Raw genomic sequence first — 17,098 nt, 5'->3', positions numbered from 1 at the left:
TGCTCTCCCCTGTCAACTCCCAGCCTCCAGTCACCTGGCTATATGGCTGTGGTCACCAGGCTCATTTTTCTTTAGGCAATTCAGTCCTTTTTATTATTTCTCCCCTGAGGTTCTTCTCTAATACACATTTTTATTTCTGCAAGCCCAGATTTGGGATCTCTGCAGACTCAGTTAAGAGGCTAATCTGAGCAGAGCTAGATAGGATCTGTTACACTCATTCTGATCTAGCTGATGCCCTCCCTGATTTACCAGCTTGAAATCTTTGGCACTGTTTCACATCATGTCTCTGGCAGAGAGATCCCCCTTTAAAATGATTTCAAAGGTTGCTGTGTTTTAATTGCAAATGATATGGCTAAATCTTAAGGTGCCACAAAACTAAATGCAGGTATTTTCCCTCCTGGGGTTATAAAATAGAAACATAAGTAATATAAAGAGTTATTTTCAACCTTTAGGGACATGAACTAAAAAATATACGAGATATGCTAGAATTCTTGTTTTAGGGTGTTGGATCCTGAAGGCAGCAGCTGTTTTTTGGATATGCTTATAGTCTTCCTGCCATGATAGATTCAGATGGCCTATCTGCTGACAGAGAAGTGCATGGTTATTCTACACTAGAGATCTGGACCCACTGGCTACTCATCAGTCTGAGGCTGTGCAGAACTGTCAGACTTTGGTTGCTAAAAGCTCTAATGGATGGTAGTGATCCTGCCTTGAAGGCCAAGATGACTTCCCATTGGAAAGTCCCTAGAGCCTAAGGGGAGACTTGTCATACCTCTAAGGTCCCAAAGTTTGTCCTGGATTTTAGACCACCTGCTTAGCATAGACTGGTTTAATGATGATTACAGGTATGTACTAATAAGGACCAAGTACCAACAGGCATGAAATCTAACAGATACCCAGGGCTCCTTTGACAAAGTCAAACAGTCTTGGCCACTGATGAGTTTCATCTTTCATTGCACCGAATATGATGCTTGCTCATTTGGGTTTGGATTCTGACTAATGCATGATTGGCATCCTCTATTCTGCTCAGCACTGTGCTCCACCTAGAAAACTACACTTTAGGAGCCTAATAGGAAGCCTTCTGGGGCCGCTCAGGACCAGAGACTTAGATGGTCATAGAGTCTTATCTTCAGAGTGTCCGTCCCAGAGACAAACATTGTTGAAGCTCTAAGTCTCAAGAGCGCTGAGTTAGATGCGTGGAACATATCAAGGTACTAGGAAGAAGGATCGTCCTCACCTTTAGGGGGGTAAATACTTACTCTACAAATCTCATTCCTTACGGTGTCTTGAGCTGTAGATGTTGTATGTGAGGGCTGAAGTCAGAACAAAACCAGGATTCCTTCCATCTCTCCTGGCAGTAGAAGTATAAATCGGATTAAAGACCAGGCATACCTTAGTTTACCAAATAACTTTCCTTATTTCTCATCAGAGATCTCCTCCAGAGATCTAAGATATATCTGGTGACAGAGATCCTGCTACATAAATGGTCCATATTTATGGTTCTGCTTTGTCAAAATGTCTCGATGTTTCCAGAAGAAGAAGAAAAACATTCTCTGTGTTAACTACACATAAAAGTGTTTTGAGTCCACTTCCCTGACTAACTTCAAAGAAAGCCTTTGTTTAGCACTTAGTCTTCAGTATTTTTCCACTTGGCCTATAAAGTCACTCTGGCTGTGGAGACACTGGCAAAGGTGGCTGAGGGCACCCTTTACATGGCTTTCATCTCACTGAAGGGACACCCCGGGTTTCCGCTTCAGAGTCTACAAGACAGAATCACTGGGAGAAGCCTGATGGATTGCACTCTGGCTCGGAAGGACCAGTCCATGCATCAATGTCTCCCAAAGCTTCTGGGAGTTTTGTTCTTATGAAGAGGTGACACAACCAGAGGGAAACAGATGTTTGTTTGGTTTATTTTCTGACTGTCCCTTTCAAGATGCCACTGTGGCCACTGATGCTTACTTACAGTGTAGCCCACCTTTTCCACTAGGCTCTGAATAAAAATTGTAAGCATTATGGATCTGCCTCTCTTGTGTGTGTGTGTGTGTGTGTGTGTGTGTGTGTGTGTGTGTGTGTTTTAGAACTCTCATTTGTGATTTCTCAGATGTACACAGCTAAATTGCCATGTCTTCCTCTGAGGATTCTTGTTCCTCACCTTACAAGTGGGTAAGTTCCAAGTGCCTGTGTATAAGTTGAACTTTCTTTAAGGTCAGAACCCACATAAGGCTGCATAAGATTAGAAGCTATGCTGACGGTTTCTCCCCAAGTCACCCTAAGAAATCATGTACTTTTTTTCTATGCCTTCAACAAAATACAGTTAATAACAGCAGAAAAAATAAAACTTTTTCTGCTCTGAATATTTTCTATTTAAAAAACAAAATTTTAATTAAAGGAAGATGTGGCATCAAGTGGGAACTTTAGTGACAATATAAATAATTGGACTCTTTCTAAAGCTTCAGGGTATCATGGTAATTAGCCAATTTCAAATTGTGTGGTGTTATTTACTTAATCAGATGTGCTAACTGCTGATGCTCATCAGAACATGCCACCTTCTCTTTCCTTTTTGAATATTAATTATAATAAAGATAAAGAAAAAGAAAGGGTAGAAAACATGAAGAATTTTTTTCTGTGATGCCATGAGTAAAATTAAATAAGACATGTTACAAAATGTGGATTATATGTATATACATTTCTCTGTGTATGTGTATGTGCATGTGTAGCCATATATATGTGGATACACACACATACATATATATATACATATATATGTACATATATATACATACATATATATTATTACATTCATTACATTAGTAAGTGTGAACTTACTAACCTGTGCTCAGCAGAATTGCTAAATTATGAAGTATAGCCTGTGCGTATCTTTAGACAAAAAGAACATGGGGCTCGCAAAGTATGATGCCCAGAAGGTCAGAACTCCAGTGCTTGTTCCCCTGGGAATTATTAAAAATAAAAACTACCAGTCCTCACCATAGACCTGCTGGGTGAACCCTGGGAATGGGGACCAGAGTCTGAATCAGGGAACCCTACAGGGGGATTCTGAAGGCTACACACTAAAAGCACAGCCAACTCTGGGATACAGCATTTCCTGTATAGCCAGCAGGTGGCTCTGTTGCTCAGGACAGACTGGTATAAGAAGGGGAGCAGGGTATCAGATCCCTGAACAGAAGCCACTCTAAGGTAGACAAGGATGTCTCTTACTTGTTGCTTCAATTTCTTTCCAAGGAAACATCTACTCATTCTAACTTTTGAAGGACATTTGCAGGACTCCACTGGGGTTTCAATGGCAAATATGGAGATGTCTATTAATTTGCGGACAATTTAATGTTTTCTATATTGTGTTGCCAAATATTACTCTTGTTACCTAAAACCTACATTTACTTCTTTCTTGACTCAGACACTATGAATTGTTTCAGAGGTATGTCATGACATTAATAGGAAAATCAGCATTTAACATTTAGCCCAAACTTGAATTCTACTGCATTTTCTAACCTGTTCTCACCCTTTATCTACTCCCCAATTCCTTGGGTCTACTTTGGAATTCTCTCAGTTCCAAACCCTTCAGTCTTTTTGGGTTGGACTTCTATTGAACCCCTGACACCTTTTATGTCAGCTTCTAGATCCAACCTTGCTTTAAGTCCTAGGGCCCCATTGCCTAATCAAGTATTAGAGATATGGGATGGTAGAGTCCACACCTTTATAAGGAGAGCCAAGAAGATGAAAAAACTAAAGGTGAGACTTACTGCAGCAGACTTTGGGATAGATAGATTTTTGGATCCATACTCAGGGGATGCCCCAGTTCAAATGCTTCTCATAAAATGATTTAAATTCTTCAAAATAAAAACACTATAAAGATTCATATAAATATTTTAAATGTCTCTCCTTTTGGTATCATCATTTTTATTTATCAAAAGAAAGTGTTTGTTTGTTTGTTTGTTTGTTTATTATAACCAGAGGAGTGAATGAAGAAGGATCTCTCTGTACACAGCCTGTGGGCTTTTCAGGAAGACCAAAGCTCTTGAAGGGTACTTCTAACAGGACATGTGACCTTTATCATTCATTAATAATGGACATTCTCATCTCTAGCAGCTGAAATCTTCAGCCTTTACCAGAGACGGGTCTATGCCTACAGTAAAGAAAACCACACACATCTAAAGTATCTCTCTTGTGTTCTTTGCTTGGTTTTAGTACCACTGGGTTAGCCAATAGGCCAGCAGTTGGAGACATTCTTAAGATTCAGAAATCAAAACCTAACAATAAATCATTTACTATACAGGAACCATGGCTTGCCACCCAGGGCTAGAGGCAACTGTATAAAATTTTAGGATATTAATTTTTAAACTGAGAAAGAATCTAGACATAGAATTATTAGTTTTGCCCAGCTTAGTAAATAAAATCAATATAAGAACATTGTTTCTCTTAAAGATTCTGTTTCAGAACTTAGCACTCAACAGTGAAGACTATACCTTGTAATTTCAGCTACTATGGAGAGGGAGGCCATGACAATACTGAATGTGGAGGTGCTGGTGCTGACTAAAAGCCAGTTTCCCAAGTAGAGGAGGGAGTTCTAGGTTGCACCATTAGAAGCAGGTTGGAGCTGGATATACGCTCCCCTCAGAGTCAGGGCAGAACTAAGTCCTTAGGGACAAACTATACTAATGGGACTTTTTTAAGCTCTAGAAAAACTTATCGTGATTAAACAAAAAGATTGGAAGTGACAAGATGGAGTTGAAAGATGATAAGCAAATAAGACCACCTGCCTACCTACGTTGGCACAGACTAGCCGCCTCTTGAATTCTACTACGCTAATTTGTGAAAGAAGAAATTAGATCAGATTCTGTCAAACACTGGGAGCCAAGAAGAAGAGCTCACTATACAAGGCTGACCTTCAACTCAGAGCTCTGCCAGCCTCTGCCTTCCAAGTGCTGGGAAGGTGTGTGCCACCACCAGTCAATTGTCACGTTTCTAATCCAATGTGTTGGCTGTTAATGGATTAGGATGGGGCAGTAAAATAAGAGAGGAGTAAGCAATAGCCACAAAAGAAGATGTTTCTTATTTTGCCTGAAAGATGATTTTTAACCCTACAGAATCACTATTGATCGGAATCAATAGAAAGAAAGAATCCTTCCCACATTGTTAAAACATTTACCCAATTTCACATCTCACAGTTGCTCCTTTTTCTGGTTTATACAGTTATCAAAGCCCTGGCTGCATGGCAGCAGGTGCCCTCTAGGTTACAGATCATGTGGAAGCATGGAACTGGAGGGTTTACAGCTTTCTGCTTAAGAGACTATGTTGCATTGACATAGGGCAAGCCAGAGGTTGAATGACCCTCCAACCCTTGAATAATGGCCTCAGTCAACCTCAGCGAGAACTGAATAAATGCTGTACTTTCTCTACTCCTCTCTTGTGAGACAACTTAGTACAACCTGCCCCTGTAACACGAGGTTTCAAGGGTCCAACCCACTTGTTCTGGGACTTGAAGTCACTGCTAAGTAGAGTGACTGACTTCACACCTTTCAGGGACAGCCATGAAAATAAATGGTTCACACCTTTTTTTGATATTCTAGGGGAGATTTCTGTAGAAACTCAACCTAAGAAGCATGGTATTGATAGGCATTCATGTTTAATACCAAAATGATTTCATTAAGGTTTAATATTTACTGACCAAATCTGGCTTGATATTGTGTAGTACCCTTAAGTTGCCAAGACACAGTGTTTTGAACCAAGTGAAATGGAATTGAATGGCTGTCACAGAGCCTGGCAGCTGCTGAGGACTTTGATGCTGGCATTTCTCCTACTGTGGGCTCTTTCTTAGGGGAAAAAAGGCTGGTCCTTCCATCACAAAGAAAAACGATGGACTTCCAAAGAGTCTATTAATGAGATATGAGCACGTGGATGTCTCTTTTTACATAGTATTTGATATGAACAAAATCTCAGAATATTAAAAGGGGTTTGGAGAACCACAAAAGACCTAAGGCCATAATTAACAATAAGAGAATGCATTACATCAGAAAGAATTTCAATATTTGCATAAAACAAAAGAGAGACTAATATGTTAACATGCTTTAGAATCTTTTATCTCAAAAATCTGTATAAATGAGAAAATGGCAGGGAGGGAAGAAAAAAACAGTAATTTTTACACCTATTTTAAATTTTGGTTTAAACATTTGTCCCAGAAAACATTTTGGCAAGAAATACACATTTCCCAGCTGCCTCTGAGAGAGCAAGTTGCAATCTATTTTATAATATCCTTCACAACTAAATATTTCCTTGGGAAATTGCCTGGAAAGTTCATAACAACTAAGGATAAAATAACTTTTTGGTGAAATATCTACCTCTAAAAGCCAAGTCAAAACATTGTAAGGATCAAATACAACTGCCAGATGCCAAGCTCTGTCCTTGAGTTTACCGTCTAAGGGAAACATTTGTAGAATGGATTATTATGAACCAGGAGAATGTTTGGACAAAACTAAGGATGCAGTCTGCCCCATCCAAATCAGCTCCTCAGGTGCCAAGACTGTGAGAACAAAACTGGGTTCTTCACTGCTAGAGAACATCTGAGATACCTTAGAATTTGTGAGTCCATAACTGAGCAAGATAGTCTCCAGGAAGCATAGAGACGCTTCTTACATCAGCATAAAAGGAGATTCCAGGAGCAGATAGGAAAAGCAATTGCACTTGCTCAGAACAACTTCTAAATAACAAACAGACAGACAAATAAAAATATATATAGGATACTTCCTGGTAGCAGAATTCTAAGTAAATATTAAGGACAAAGAAGGATAGAAGGTACATCAGAAACTTGGAAACTGAAAGAGTGAAGAGCAGAGAGTCTGGTTCTCACTGGATGCTCTGTTACCATCAATACAGTCAGTAGGAGCAAACAAATGGGGCAGAGAGAGGGATGGTACACGTTGTGCTAGGCAGTTACATAGACTTAGTATATATGTTTACATGTATCAAATGCAGTCACTGTGCTAAGGATGCTACACTTTTTGCGATATAATAAAGCCATAGCCATAACCACTGGCAGAGTTAAGATTTAAATCTCCATCTGCTTCTTTATCCTGTGTCACAAAATCTCCCATTCACAGAACAGATGCCTAGCTTGTGTTTTTCCTTCTCCTTCTGTGGCATTACATGGGTGGAGATGGCACGGGTATAAACTCTAGGAGGTTGATGAGACACAGGTAACACAAAAGTTGGGCAGAGACATTTCCCTTAAAAATCTGATGGGGTAGATTTGAATTCGTACATGTCGCCATTGGACAGGAACTTAGAAGTTACACCCTTTGCCATTAAGTTGAGAAAAGTAAGGTCAAAGACTCAGAGGCCATAAGGCATGTCAGGTAAAGGAGCTAGAGCTTCATTAGAACATTGGGGTTCCTTCTTTCTATTTTCTGTAGCTCCTCCTCTTAAATGTGTTAGAAGTACCCACTCGATACAAAATAACAAAGGAACAACCCTCCCTCTTTGATTTAAAACCTAAAGTAAGTTAAAACGTAGGAGGAATCAGTTCCTCCAAAATCTCCCCAGACTCTTATCTCTGGGTCATGAACTCTGTCTTGGTCTCAGATTCTGATGAGTTTGGACAGATTCCAAGGGTCACAGAACATGTGTGTGAAATGCATATGTTCACGTTCACTTGGCAATAACTCAGCTGAATGACTGCCCAAGACACACAAAGGCACACGTTGGTCTAGTCTGGTATATTCACTGCCACGATTTATGAGACCAGAGAGAAGAAGCCTTCTGGGGTGAGTTGGCTGTAGGGAGGGGCTTCTTGGTGGTTTCCAGCATCATAGTCCTATAGAAACCACCTCCAACAGTTGCCTGTCATCCATCTCAGCTCAGAAACAACCAACTTTCCATGCTTTCACTTAGTCATAGCCAAGGAGAGAAAAAAAAAATGAGTGTATGGGTTTGTGACCATGCCATACAGGTCGAGAAAAAGCTGAGGGCATTTTCAGATATCAGATCTCCAGCCACGTAAGCAGTTATCTGTGGGTCCTAGCCCAGTTCCTTCTCTCTGAGCCTTTGTGAACTCATCTGTGAAATGGATGTGTTGAAAACAATCTAGAAGGATCCTTCTAGTTTAAAGGTCAGCCATAATTGAAGGTGCATTAGCCTAGGTTGCAGTAGCCTAGACAGAAAGAGAGCCCAGGAACTCGTTGCCTCACAGGAGATGAGGTAATAATAATAATAATAACAATAACAATAATAATAAAGCCACTCTCTGCCTGGTTTAGATGCTTTTATAATTTAACCCATTTAATCCCATAACAACGCAATGAAAAGAACTTACCTCAGTGTAATCCTTATGTCATTTTACAGAGAGGAAACTGGGACTTGTACAGAATAACTTTCCTGGGTCACAAGTTTAACTTATAAATATACAAAGTGCCATACCATGGGGACATGGAAGACTCTAATAGAGGAGGACTCTAATATATATATATATATATATATATATATATATATATATATATATATAAAATGATATTTCTCCAACATTATATATTGATATATTAACCTCTGGTGTGATGATACATTAAGAACAAAAGTAACAACCCAGCTCTCCCTTCCCCCTACAGGATTACATGCCAGCAGACAACACTGTTTATCATGCAGTAGCATCTCCTTAAAAGTCTCTTATTACGGAATTATCAGACTGTATTACTCTTGTCTCACAAAGCAAAGGTCCGGGTTTCATCCACAGAACTGAAATAGAGAAAATAGAAACCAGATAAATATGTTACCTTTCTTATAGATAACACCAGGACTCAAACATAGGCAAGAAGCAGACAGTAGATGGCACATGACCAGAGTGACAACCCGCATTCATAAAGTCCTCAGTTGTAGACTACATGAACCACAACAATGACCAGAATAACAGGACAGCCCTAAGGGTATAGCAGGAGCATTCATACCTTGGTAGTAACCAACAGCTTTTTAATTTGACTTAAGACCCCCTCAAGAGGGAAATCAGGCCTGGTAATAGAAACTCCCAACTAGCCTTGCCAACTCCCAAGGCTAGTGAAGTCATGGATCTTGGAGGAGAACCTATAACAGCCACTTCACTAAACCAGAACAGTAGACAACTCTATCCTAAGTATTTGTCCTTCTATCCACAGATATGTGTAGTCCTCATCCCACACCAAAGAGACTTTTCTTTGCAATAGATGCAGATCATTACAGAAAGTCATAAACGATTAAAATAAAATGCAGAGTTGTAGAGCTGAGTTCCTATGAATGCTCTACAAAACAAACCCTGATTCTAAGGCTCAGGGAACATTGAGGAAGAGGAGCAGAATGATTATAACAAAGTTTCAGAAAGTTTGCTATGAGATTGTGTCTCCTCGGGATATCAGAAGTAGACCCCATAAAGAATCACTAATGTGATGTCTTAATCATGAACCAAACAAAGATGATGCTAATATGGATGCGAGAAAGCCTAAGAGACCTCAACCTTGTCTGTTCACAAAGGACAGACAACTAAGAAGTCATGAAAGTGGGGAAAATAGTCTTCCCGGGGAAGAGCACAGATGGTTGTCCAAATTCAACCAAATGGACAGCCCTGAAAGTATATGTAGGAGTAACATTATACAGACTTATCAGGTTATAGTTATGTATTTTTACATGTATATTCATTATGTATATAACAACAATGAATAGGTCAAGAGACGTGTATTTAAAAGAGAACAATGGGGAGAATATAAAAGAGTTAGGAGGGACAAAAGATCAGAGGGAAGGGTGTGATTATAATTTCAGTAACTAAAGAAATAACTTTTTAATTTATTGTTATGCGATTGGGTAAACAAGCAAGAGAACCATGTTGGGTTGATTTAAAGCTCTACTTATCTAGAGGTAGCAAAACAAGAATGTGGGTAGACAAGACTTATGTTAGAATTTAAGAAGTTCTTTTCTCAGTTTTAAGATTTTTTTTCTTAGCAAGATCCCTCCACAAACCTCACAGAAATATAACTGAGAAAACATCCAAAATTTGGGCACATTATAGCCACATTTCTTGGCTGCAAACTGAGAATGTCCCTTGGAGAAAGCAGATGCACTTTATTATATGTTATACATTTTAATACCTTTATTGGGATATAACCAACATGAAATAAAGTTCACCTATTTAATATATAAAACTCAACAGGTTTGAGTGCCTGTAGACACCACAGAATGTATGGAGCATTTTAATAACTCTAAAAGAAAACCCTCCATGACCACTGATAATCATATGCCTCCCCCCAAGTCATGGGTAGCCATTAACTTACTTTGTATGCTTTTCTATTATGAAAATTTTATATAAATGTGGTCATTGGGATTGACTTCTTTCACTAAAGATAAAACTTTCAAGTTTTAGTCATGCTGCAATTCTACTAACATCTCACATGTTTCTGCTTCTAAAATAACAGACTTCTGATTTACTCATTCATACGTTCACAAATATTTGGGGTGGTCCTACTTTTTAATCAGTACAACATAGAATATAATCCTATAAGACAGTGTCCATGTTTTGTGTTTGGATGTGTCTTTGTCATTCTTAAATACATGAGCTGAAGACTGGCTCTTAAGGCAATTCTACATTAAACAATAAGAATACTGCCAGTGTTTCCCAATGGCCATTATTCATCTCAGTTGATAACATATTGTTCTTCTCTCCACATGTTATTCCTGTTTAAATGATGATCATCTGAATGTAGTTAGTGCATACATTCTAGCATGTATGATGACATTTCCCCTTGTCGCTATTTCTACAAAATGGAGAAGCTACAATTTACGAGAGATCTACAACTATTCTAAGGAAAAATAATATGGACCCAAGACCTCTCTCATTTTATTGAATTATATAAGTCCCTTAAAAATTCTAGATCCTGATTTCTAATTATATGCAGAGTTTTCAACAATTTTCCCATTTTGGAAGTCATGTATTCATTTTCTTGATAGCGCCATTTGCCGTAGAAAAGTCTCTTTAGTTTTATCTGAGCTCAGTGTTGTTTATTTTTCTTTATTTTTACATGTTTTTAGAGCTAACAAACCCTTGCCAAGTTAAAGGTGTACTCCTATTTTTTTCCCTACCAATATCAGTTTTACTTGCTACAGTGGGTCCATGATCCATTTGATTTGGTTTAATATGCAGCAAAGGGGCCCTGCTTTATCCATTCATTTGCATTTGCTACCCATTGCCCTAGGACTTCTAACCCTTCTCCCATGGAATTATTTTGATATTCTCATCAAAAGTTAACTCACAACACTGGGGAAAAAGTCCCTACAACCTAGCACTTCAATGCAAGCTTGAGTTTGGATACCACTGCACGTGTAAAACTTCACCAAGGTCCAGGGAAGACACACCAGTAAGTACTTTCAATGACTCACTAGAAAACTAACCTGGCTGAACTAGTGAGTTCACTGAGAGATTCTGCCTCAAAAAAAAAAAAGAGCTAGGGAGGAGTTAAGGATGACACTCACCACTGACCTCAGCCTTCACGTGTATCCCATACACATGAACACACACACATCAACAGATACACATATACATCACTCACAAACACACATAAACAACACACAAAATCAACTGACATGAAAGTAAGGATTTTGTTTCTAGTTTGCTCTCCAGTTCTACCAATTTTATTGCAAAAGCTCTTCTAATTTTGCTTTGCTTTACACGCTTAAAGAAAATTTTACTATTTAAACATCATTTTCTTCATCTGCCCCACCTGTTGATAGACCTCTAGATCGGCTCCATCCCTTAGGCTCTGTGAACAATGCAGGGATAAACACAGATGTGGTATGCTGACTTAGACTCCTTCGAGCACATGCTCAGAGTTAGTATAGTTGAGTCATATGGTTGTTGTGTTTTTGAAAGAGAAAACCCTGCATCCTGATTCCCCCAGTTAACATTCTGTGCAGCTGCACCAGCTGGTGTTCATCCAGCAGCAAATAAGGGGTCTCACTTCCCTACGTCTTCAATAGGGTTTGTTGTCATCTGCATTCTTGATGATTGCCCTTCTGACTGGTGTAAGACAGAATCACAAATATTTCATTTACATTCCCCCCGACAGCTAAGGATGTTGAATATCTTTTGAGATATTTAATGACCATTTGTCTTTCTTCCTTGGAGATCTGCTTATCTAACTTAGTAACCCATTTATTGAATCGATGCTTTCTTTTAGATTGGTTTTAGTTCTTTATAAATTATACATAAGAGTCCCCTGTCAGATACATATTCGGCAAAAATTTTGTTCAGTTCCGTTGTCTGTCTCTTTACTTTGCCAGTGGTATGCATACACTTTTTAATCTCATGACATCACGTTTTAATCTCATACAATCTCATGATTGGGATTACTCTGTGCTATTGAAATTCTTGTCAGAAAGTTCTTTGTCTAGATACCTTCCACACTTTTAGGATTATTGTTATTGTTGCTATAATTCTTACTAATGACCTTCATCTATTTTTACCATACTAGTATTCTGTTGTAATCTCATATTTAAGGTACATAGAACAGTTTATTGCTACTTGAGTTACCATACCAAGAGGAGCCTCGGAGTGCACAAAAAGGATTGGTTGGCTATGAATTTGTATTTTAATGAGAGAGCTTTGGCCTTAGGCACTGTATACAGAATAATAATTTGCCTTTAGTCAATGGTACTTATGTTCCAAAACACCACTCAAAGAAATGATTATTTTGTTTGTATTGAAATGCCTCCTTGTACATCATTAATAGGAATAAACTAACATGGATATAAGGAAGAGTCGTGTAACTTGGGGCTAATTCTTAACTATTAGGATTTTCTTTTGTATTCTGCTATGAATCAATGAGAAACATTGCCCTTTTTCTTTTACATTATTGGTTTGGCTTAGACCCTAACATGTTCCATCTTACAAACTTTAACATTTCAATGGCAGATGAACTTCCTCTCCCTCCAAATTCTTTCGACATTTCTGTCTGTGTCTTACTTCCTTTCCTACTAATGAACCTTGTAAAAAGAATGGCAGAGAAAGAATTATGAGTTCTTAATAGTAAATTTGTAACTATCTAATCCCAGAGACATCTGTATTTCTGAACCCATTTATAAAGACTGTACTGATGAGATCACCAGCTTCTCAGACCAAGCCGTAGCCTCCTTCTCTAGGCACACAGGTAAACCATGAATTCCAGCAGGGCTTTTGACAGAGTGTGACTCCACAAGTAACAGTGGTCTGTCTAATATAGTATGGATGAACACTGTATGTCTGTTCAAAGTGGTGTTCATAATTTTTTTATGAACTACATTTGCTTGGGACAGTAAATTCTAGAGCAAACTTTTTTCTTTTCCTTTAAAACATTGTGGCAATGACTCAGAAAACAGTCTGAAAGATGAATATGGAAAGAACATAAAGTCTGGGCATGGGAAGGAAAGCTGTGAAATGTTGACTTCTCCATATGACATGTCTGTTGAGCAAGTCAACTTCACAACAGTTGTGGTTACCTGCACAAGACCAGAATAACATTAAGCCAGTCAAAATTCAAGCATGAGTAGGGAGAGGAAACCCTGAAGCTCATCCCTAGCTGAGGTGCTAGTGGCAGTTGATAGTTTTTGTGGGAAGGAGAGCCACACTCCTTTTAGGATGTGGCTTGTGTAGATTGCCCATGTCCTAGTGGATGGCCCAACACCCATGCATATATGAGTGGCAACAGTTAGACTCAGAAGGACATGAAATTGGGAGGGAGTTAGGATCTGGGAAATTAGAGGGTGGTAGTGGTGGAAGAATGTGATCAAAATACTCTCTAGAAGAGAGATAACACCTACATATGAGAAAAAATATTCAATATATGTTTTTATGTGTCTGGTTTTTATGAATCAATCAAGACGATTTTTGTAGATCCATTTACCTGAAAAGTTTATAATTTTTTAAATAGATGAATTTATATATCTGCTACAATCCAAATAACTACAGAGTTACATATCTACTAAGTGACCAGGAGGAGGAGAGAATGTCCCAAGGAAGGGCAAATAAAATACAGAGTTATGAAGAGATATAATAGGATTTAAAAGAGATGGTGGTGGGGGGAAAAGAAAGGAAAATAAAGGGATATGAAGAGGGACAACTAGAATTAAAAGCCATATTTTTAAAAAACATGTGTAAACCTACTACTGCACAAGCATACAAAAATATATACAAATATGGAAGGAACCTAAACAGAGTCACCAAATAATAGGGAAGACAATGCCCCAATTAGACATCTTACACCACCAAGTAAAGCCTACAGCACTGGGAATGAGTTACGTTTTGTTGAGTCATTGCCCAAAAGGACCCCATAGAATCCTCCAAGCATCAGCAATTATTGTCAAGGCTATTGGTTACTCATCACACCTGAAGGTACGTACTGATGAAGATAACACTTACTACTGTTCTCAAACACAGAGAAGTTGAGGTGGTACCCAACTGGAATCTTAACCCCACCTCCACCCCCACTGACTAGTGTTCATGGTACTGAAAGGTATTCTGAACACTACCAGAGGAGGAATATAATCAACAATATCACCCAACTACAAATCCTGTGATTTACAACAGTGACCTGCCTGGAAGATATACTGATGTAATTTTAACACAAATGTTATGAGAGTGACCATTGGTTGGATTTAAGGTCCATTCATGAGATGAAACCCATACCTGACCCTGCTAAAATGGCCAAGAATCTGATACTAGATAGATATCCTACTAGAGGGAAACTAATACTATTATTCTGCAAAAGAAATATACCAATAAAATAACTCCTAATGACATGCTGCTATACTCAGAGATCATTCTCTCACTCAATTCACACTAGAGAAGCTTCTCCATACAGTAGAAGGGAATTAACACAGCCGGGCAATAAGCAGAGAGTGAGAGACTTTTGGAGCACTCAGCCCTAAATGGAATGACTTTATCAAACCCCTCCCCTTATTGAAAGTTCCTTATAGTCATGATAACACTGCTCAATCCAATTCAATTCAGCTCATTTTTTCAACCTAATAAAGCCTCTCTCTGCATTCGCAGAGTGCATTACACTATATACTATAACACTGTGATGCATCCTGGGGGGGGGGGAACAGAACTGTTTCAGGATCACAGGAGTTTGCAGACATTGTATATAGAGAAGAATTAACTAGATCATGTTTAAATTTAAAAACCACAATTCAGGGATTTTTGTTCAGTGGATTACTTGAGAGCTGTAACCCTAAACGTTCACCAGCTTATGGAGCATGGAATCATGCTAACTCAGTCTAGAAACATCAATTATCTTCATTGTCAATTTTAACTTGGTCTTAAGAAGGAATATAGGAGAAGAAACTGAATCTCCTAAGCCTAAGGAATGAGTAACTCACCTAAGGGCGTGCTTAAATAAATTCAAGAGCCTGTATTTAAATCTCATTACGTCTGACTCCAGAGTAAACGTTCTTTTCACGTATGTCTCTAGACATAACTAAATTGTCCATCAAAAAAAAAAAATTAGATTATGACGACTTACACCTCCAGTCGGAAATCAAGTTAAAGACTCTGCATGCTTTGGAAAATAAAGTCTAATTTCACTCTTGTGTGGCTGAGGCTTGAAGATGGGCTTAAAAAAAAATCCAAGTTCTCATCTCTTTGAAAGCCAAGCACTTAGTTTTATTCAGTGTGCCCTGAACAATGGATTCCCAGACAAAACTGACAAGTTTTGTTTCTGGTTATTCACTTGATACCTACCATTTGAAAACTGAAAACTGATATGTTGACTTCAGCTCATTAACAATGGCATCTACAATAAATATATGGTATGCCTGACAGATATCCTTTTTCAGTAACTGCTATAAAAATAAGCTGTCTGCAAATTCTCATGGAAAAAAATTAATCACAGTGGATTAAAAAAGAATCACTTTGTGATTTCCACAGGCATTCCTTCCAAAGGTCCGGACTACACTCCAGCTTTCTTAGTGGTGTAGAAAGATAGGAACTAAACCTTAACACAGGTAAAGCAAACTGGAGAAGAAAGCTAACACAGAGACAAGAGAAAAAGAGGGCTCCACCTGCCCCCAGAGTGAAGCACTGAGCTCTTGTCCTTGTGGAGAAATTCCAGGGACTTGAGAGGCCCCAGTTCTTCTTTGAACCAATGTGGTAGGCTGCTGAGAGCTGGCAATTACCCAACAAGGAGGATGAGACTCTCCAAAGGCCACACAGGGAGAGACAGCAAAGGATCAAAGGTTCTTCACAGTGCAGAGGTGGTTTCATGAAAATAGGACTAAGTTGGGGATAGAAAGAAAGGGGCTCCACGCTCACATTCTCCAGGACTACTCTCCCATTTCTATTACTTTAAAAGCACTTAAAAGATTCTAAAACACACTTAAAAGCGTCTAACTTGTAAAGTGTTCTGTGTGCTTTTCCCAAGGGAGGAAAGGAAATAAACATAGATTCCAAAGTGGCTGCTAACTCATGGAAGAATTAGGGGTAAATCATTTACATTTTTGAGGTCTCAATTACACCCTACAGTGAATTAGAATATTGTTCTCAAGATTTGTTCTCAAGCATATTTTGAGAATCTTTTTCTTTCACTATTGACCTAAATGACCTTGAGAAGACCAGAAAATATATCCCTATGAATGAATAGTTCATGAGATTTTGTCAGCCGGGTTCAAAGTCAGTGCCCTCTCAGCTAACTGATAAAATTGTGCATGAGTTTCATTTTGATCCAGACATCTGTGATTCAGAAAAAATACCTTGGAAGGCAGTGGTCTTCCTTTTGCCTTGTGTAATAGCTAAGTTGGCAAAGTAATCATAGAAGTTGAGGCTAGAGAGATGGCTCAGTGGTTAAGAACACATACAGTTATGGAAAGGCACAAAGTCCAATTCCCAGCAGTGCCCACACCAAATGTCTTATCACTGTCTTTAACTCCAGGTCCAGGGTACATCAGATGTCACTGGCCTCTGTAGGCATCTGTACTTGTATTCCCGTATACACACACACACACACACAGGCATACACACAATTTTAAAAAATCTTAAAATATGTAATCATAGCCATAGCAATATCAAAATTAAGCACACCCTAAATATAATACACCACGTGAGACT

At 38.6% G+C, this 17,098-nt stretch overlaps 1 protein-coding gene across 7 annotated transcripts in view; it reads right to left on the bottom strand.

Moving 5' to 3' along the window:
- LOC143435565 (uncharacterized) overlaps window positions 1-17,098 on the bottom strand; it is a 274,667-nt gene that overhangs the window by 119,690 nt on the left and 137,879 nt on the right. Inside the window, exon 4 of one of the 7 annotated variants that reach the window (XM_076918715.1) lies at window positions 8,584-8,739. The exons of the other annotated variants lie outside the window; for them this stretch is intronic. Within the exon in view, the coding sequence (XP_076774830.1) occupies window positions 8,660-8,739 (80 nt within the window). The 3' untranslated portion in view covers window positions 8,584-8,659. Of the gene's footprint in view, window positions 1-8,583; window positions 8,740-17,098 lie in introns of those variants that run through there. 7 annotated transcript variants of the gene reach the window in all.

This window comes from Arvicanthis niloticus, chromosome 1, assembly GCF_011762505.2.
Source record: "Arvicanthis niloticus isolate mArvNil1 chromosome 1, mArvNil1.pat.X, whole genome shotgun sequence".
Classification (NCBI taxonomy): Eukaryota; Metazoa; Chordata; class Mammalia; order Rodentia; family Muridae; genus Arvicanthis; species Arvicanthis niloticus.
The sequence above is the reverse complement of the archived record's forward strand: the minus strand, read 5'-3'. Positions and strand labels throughout refer to the sequence as shown.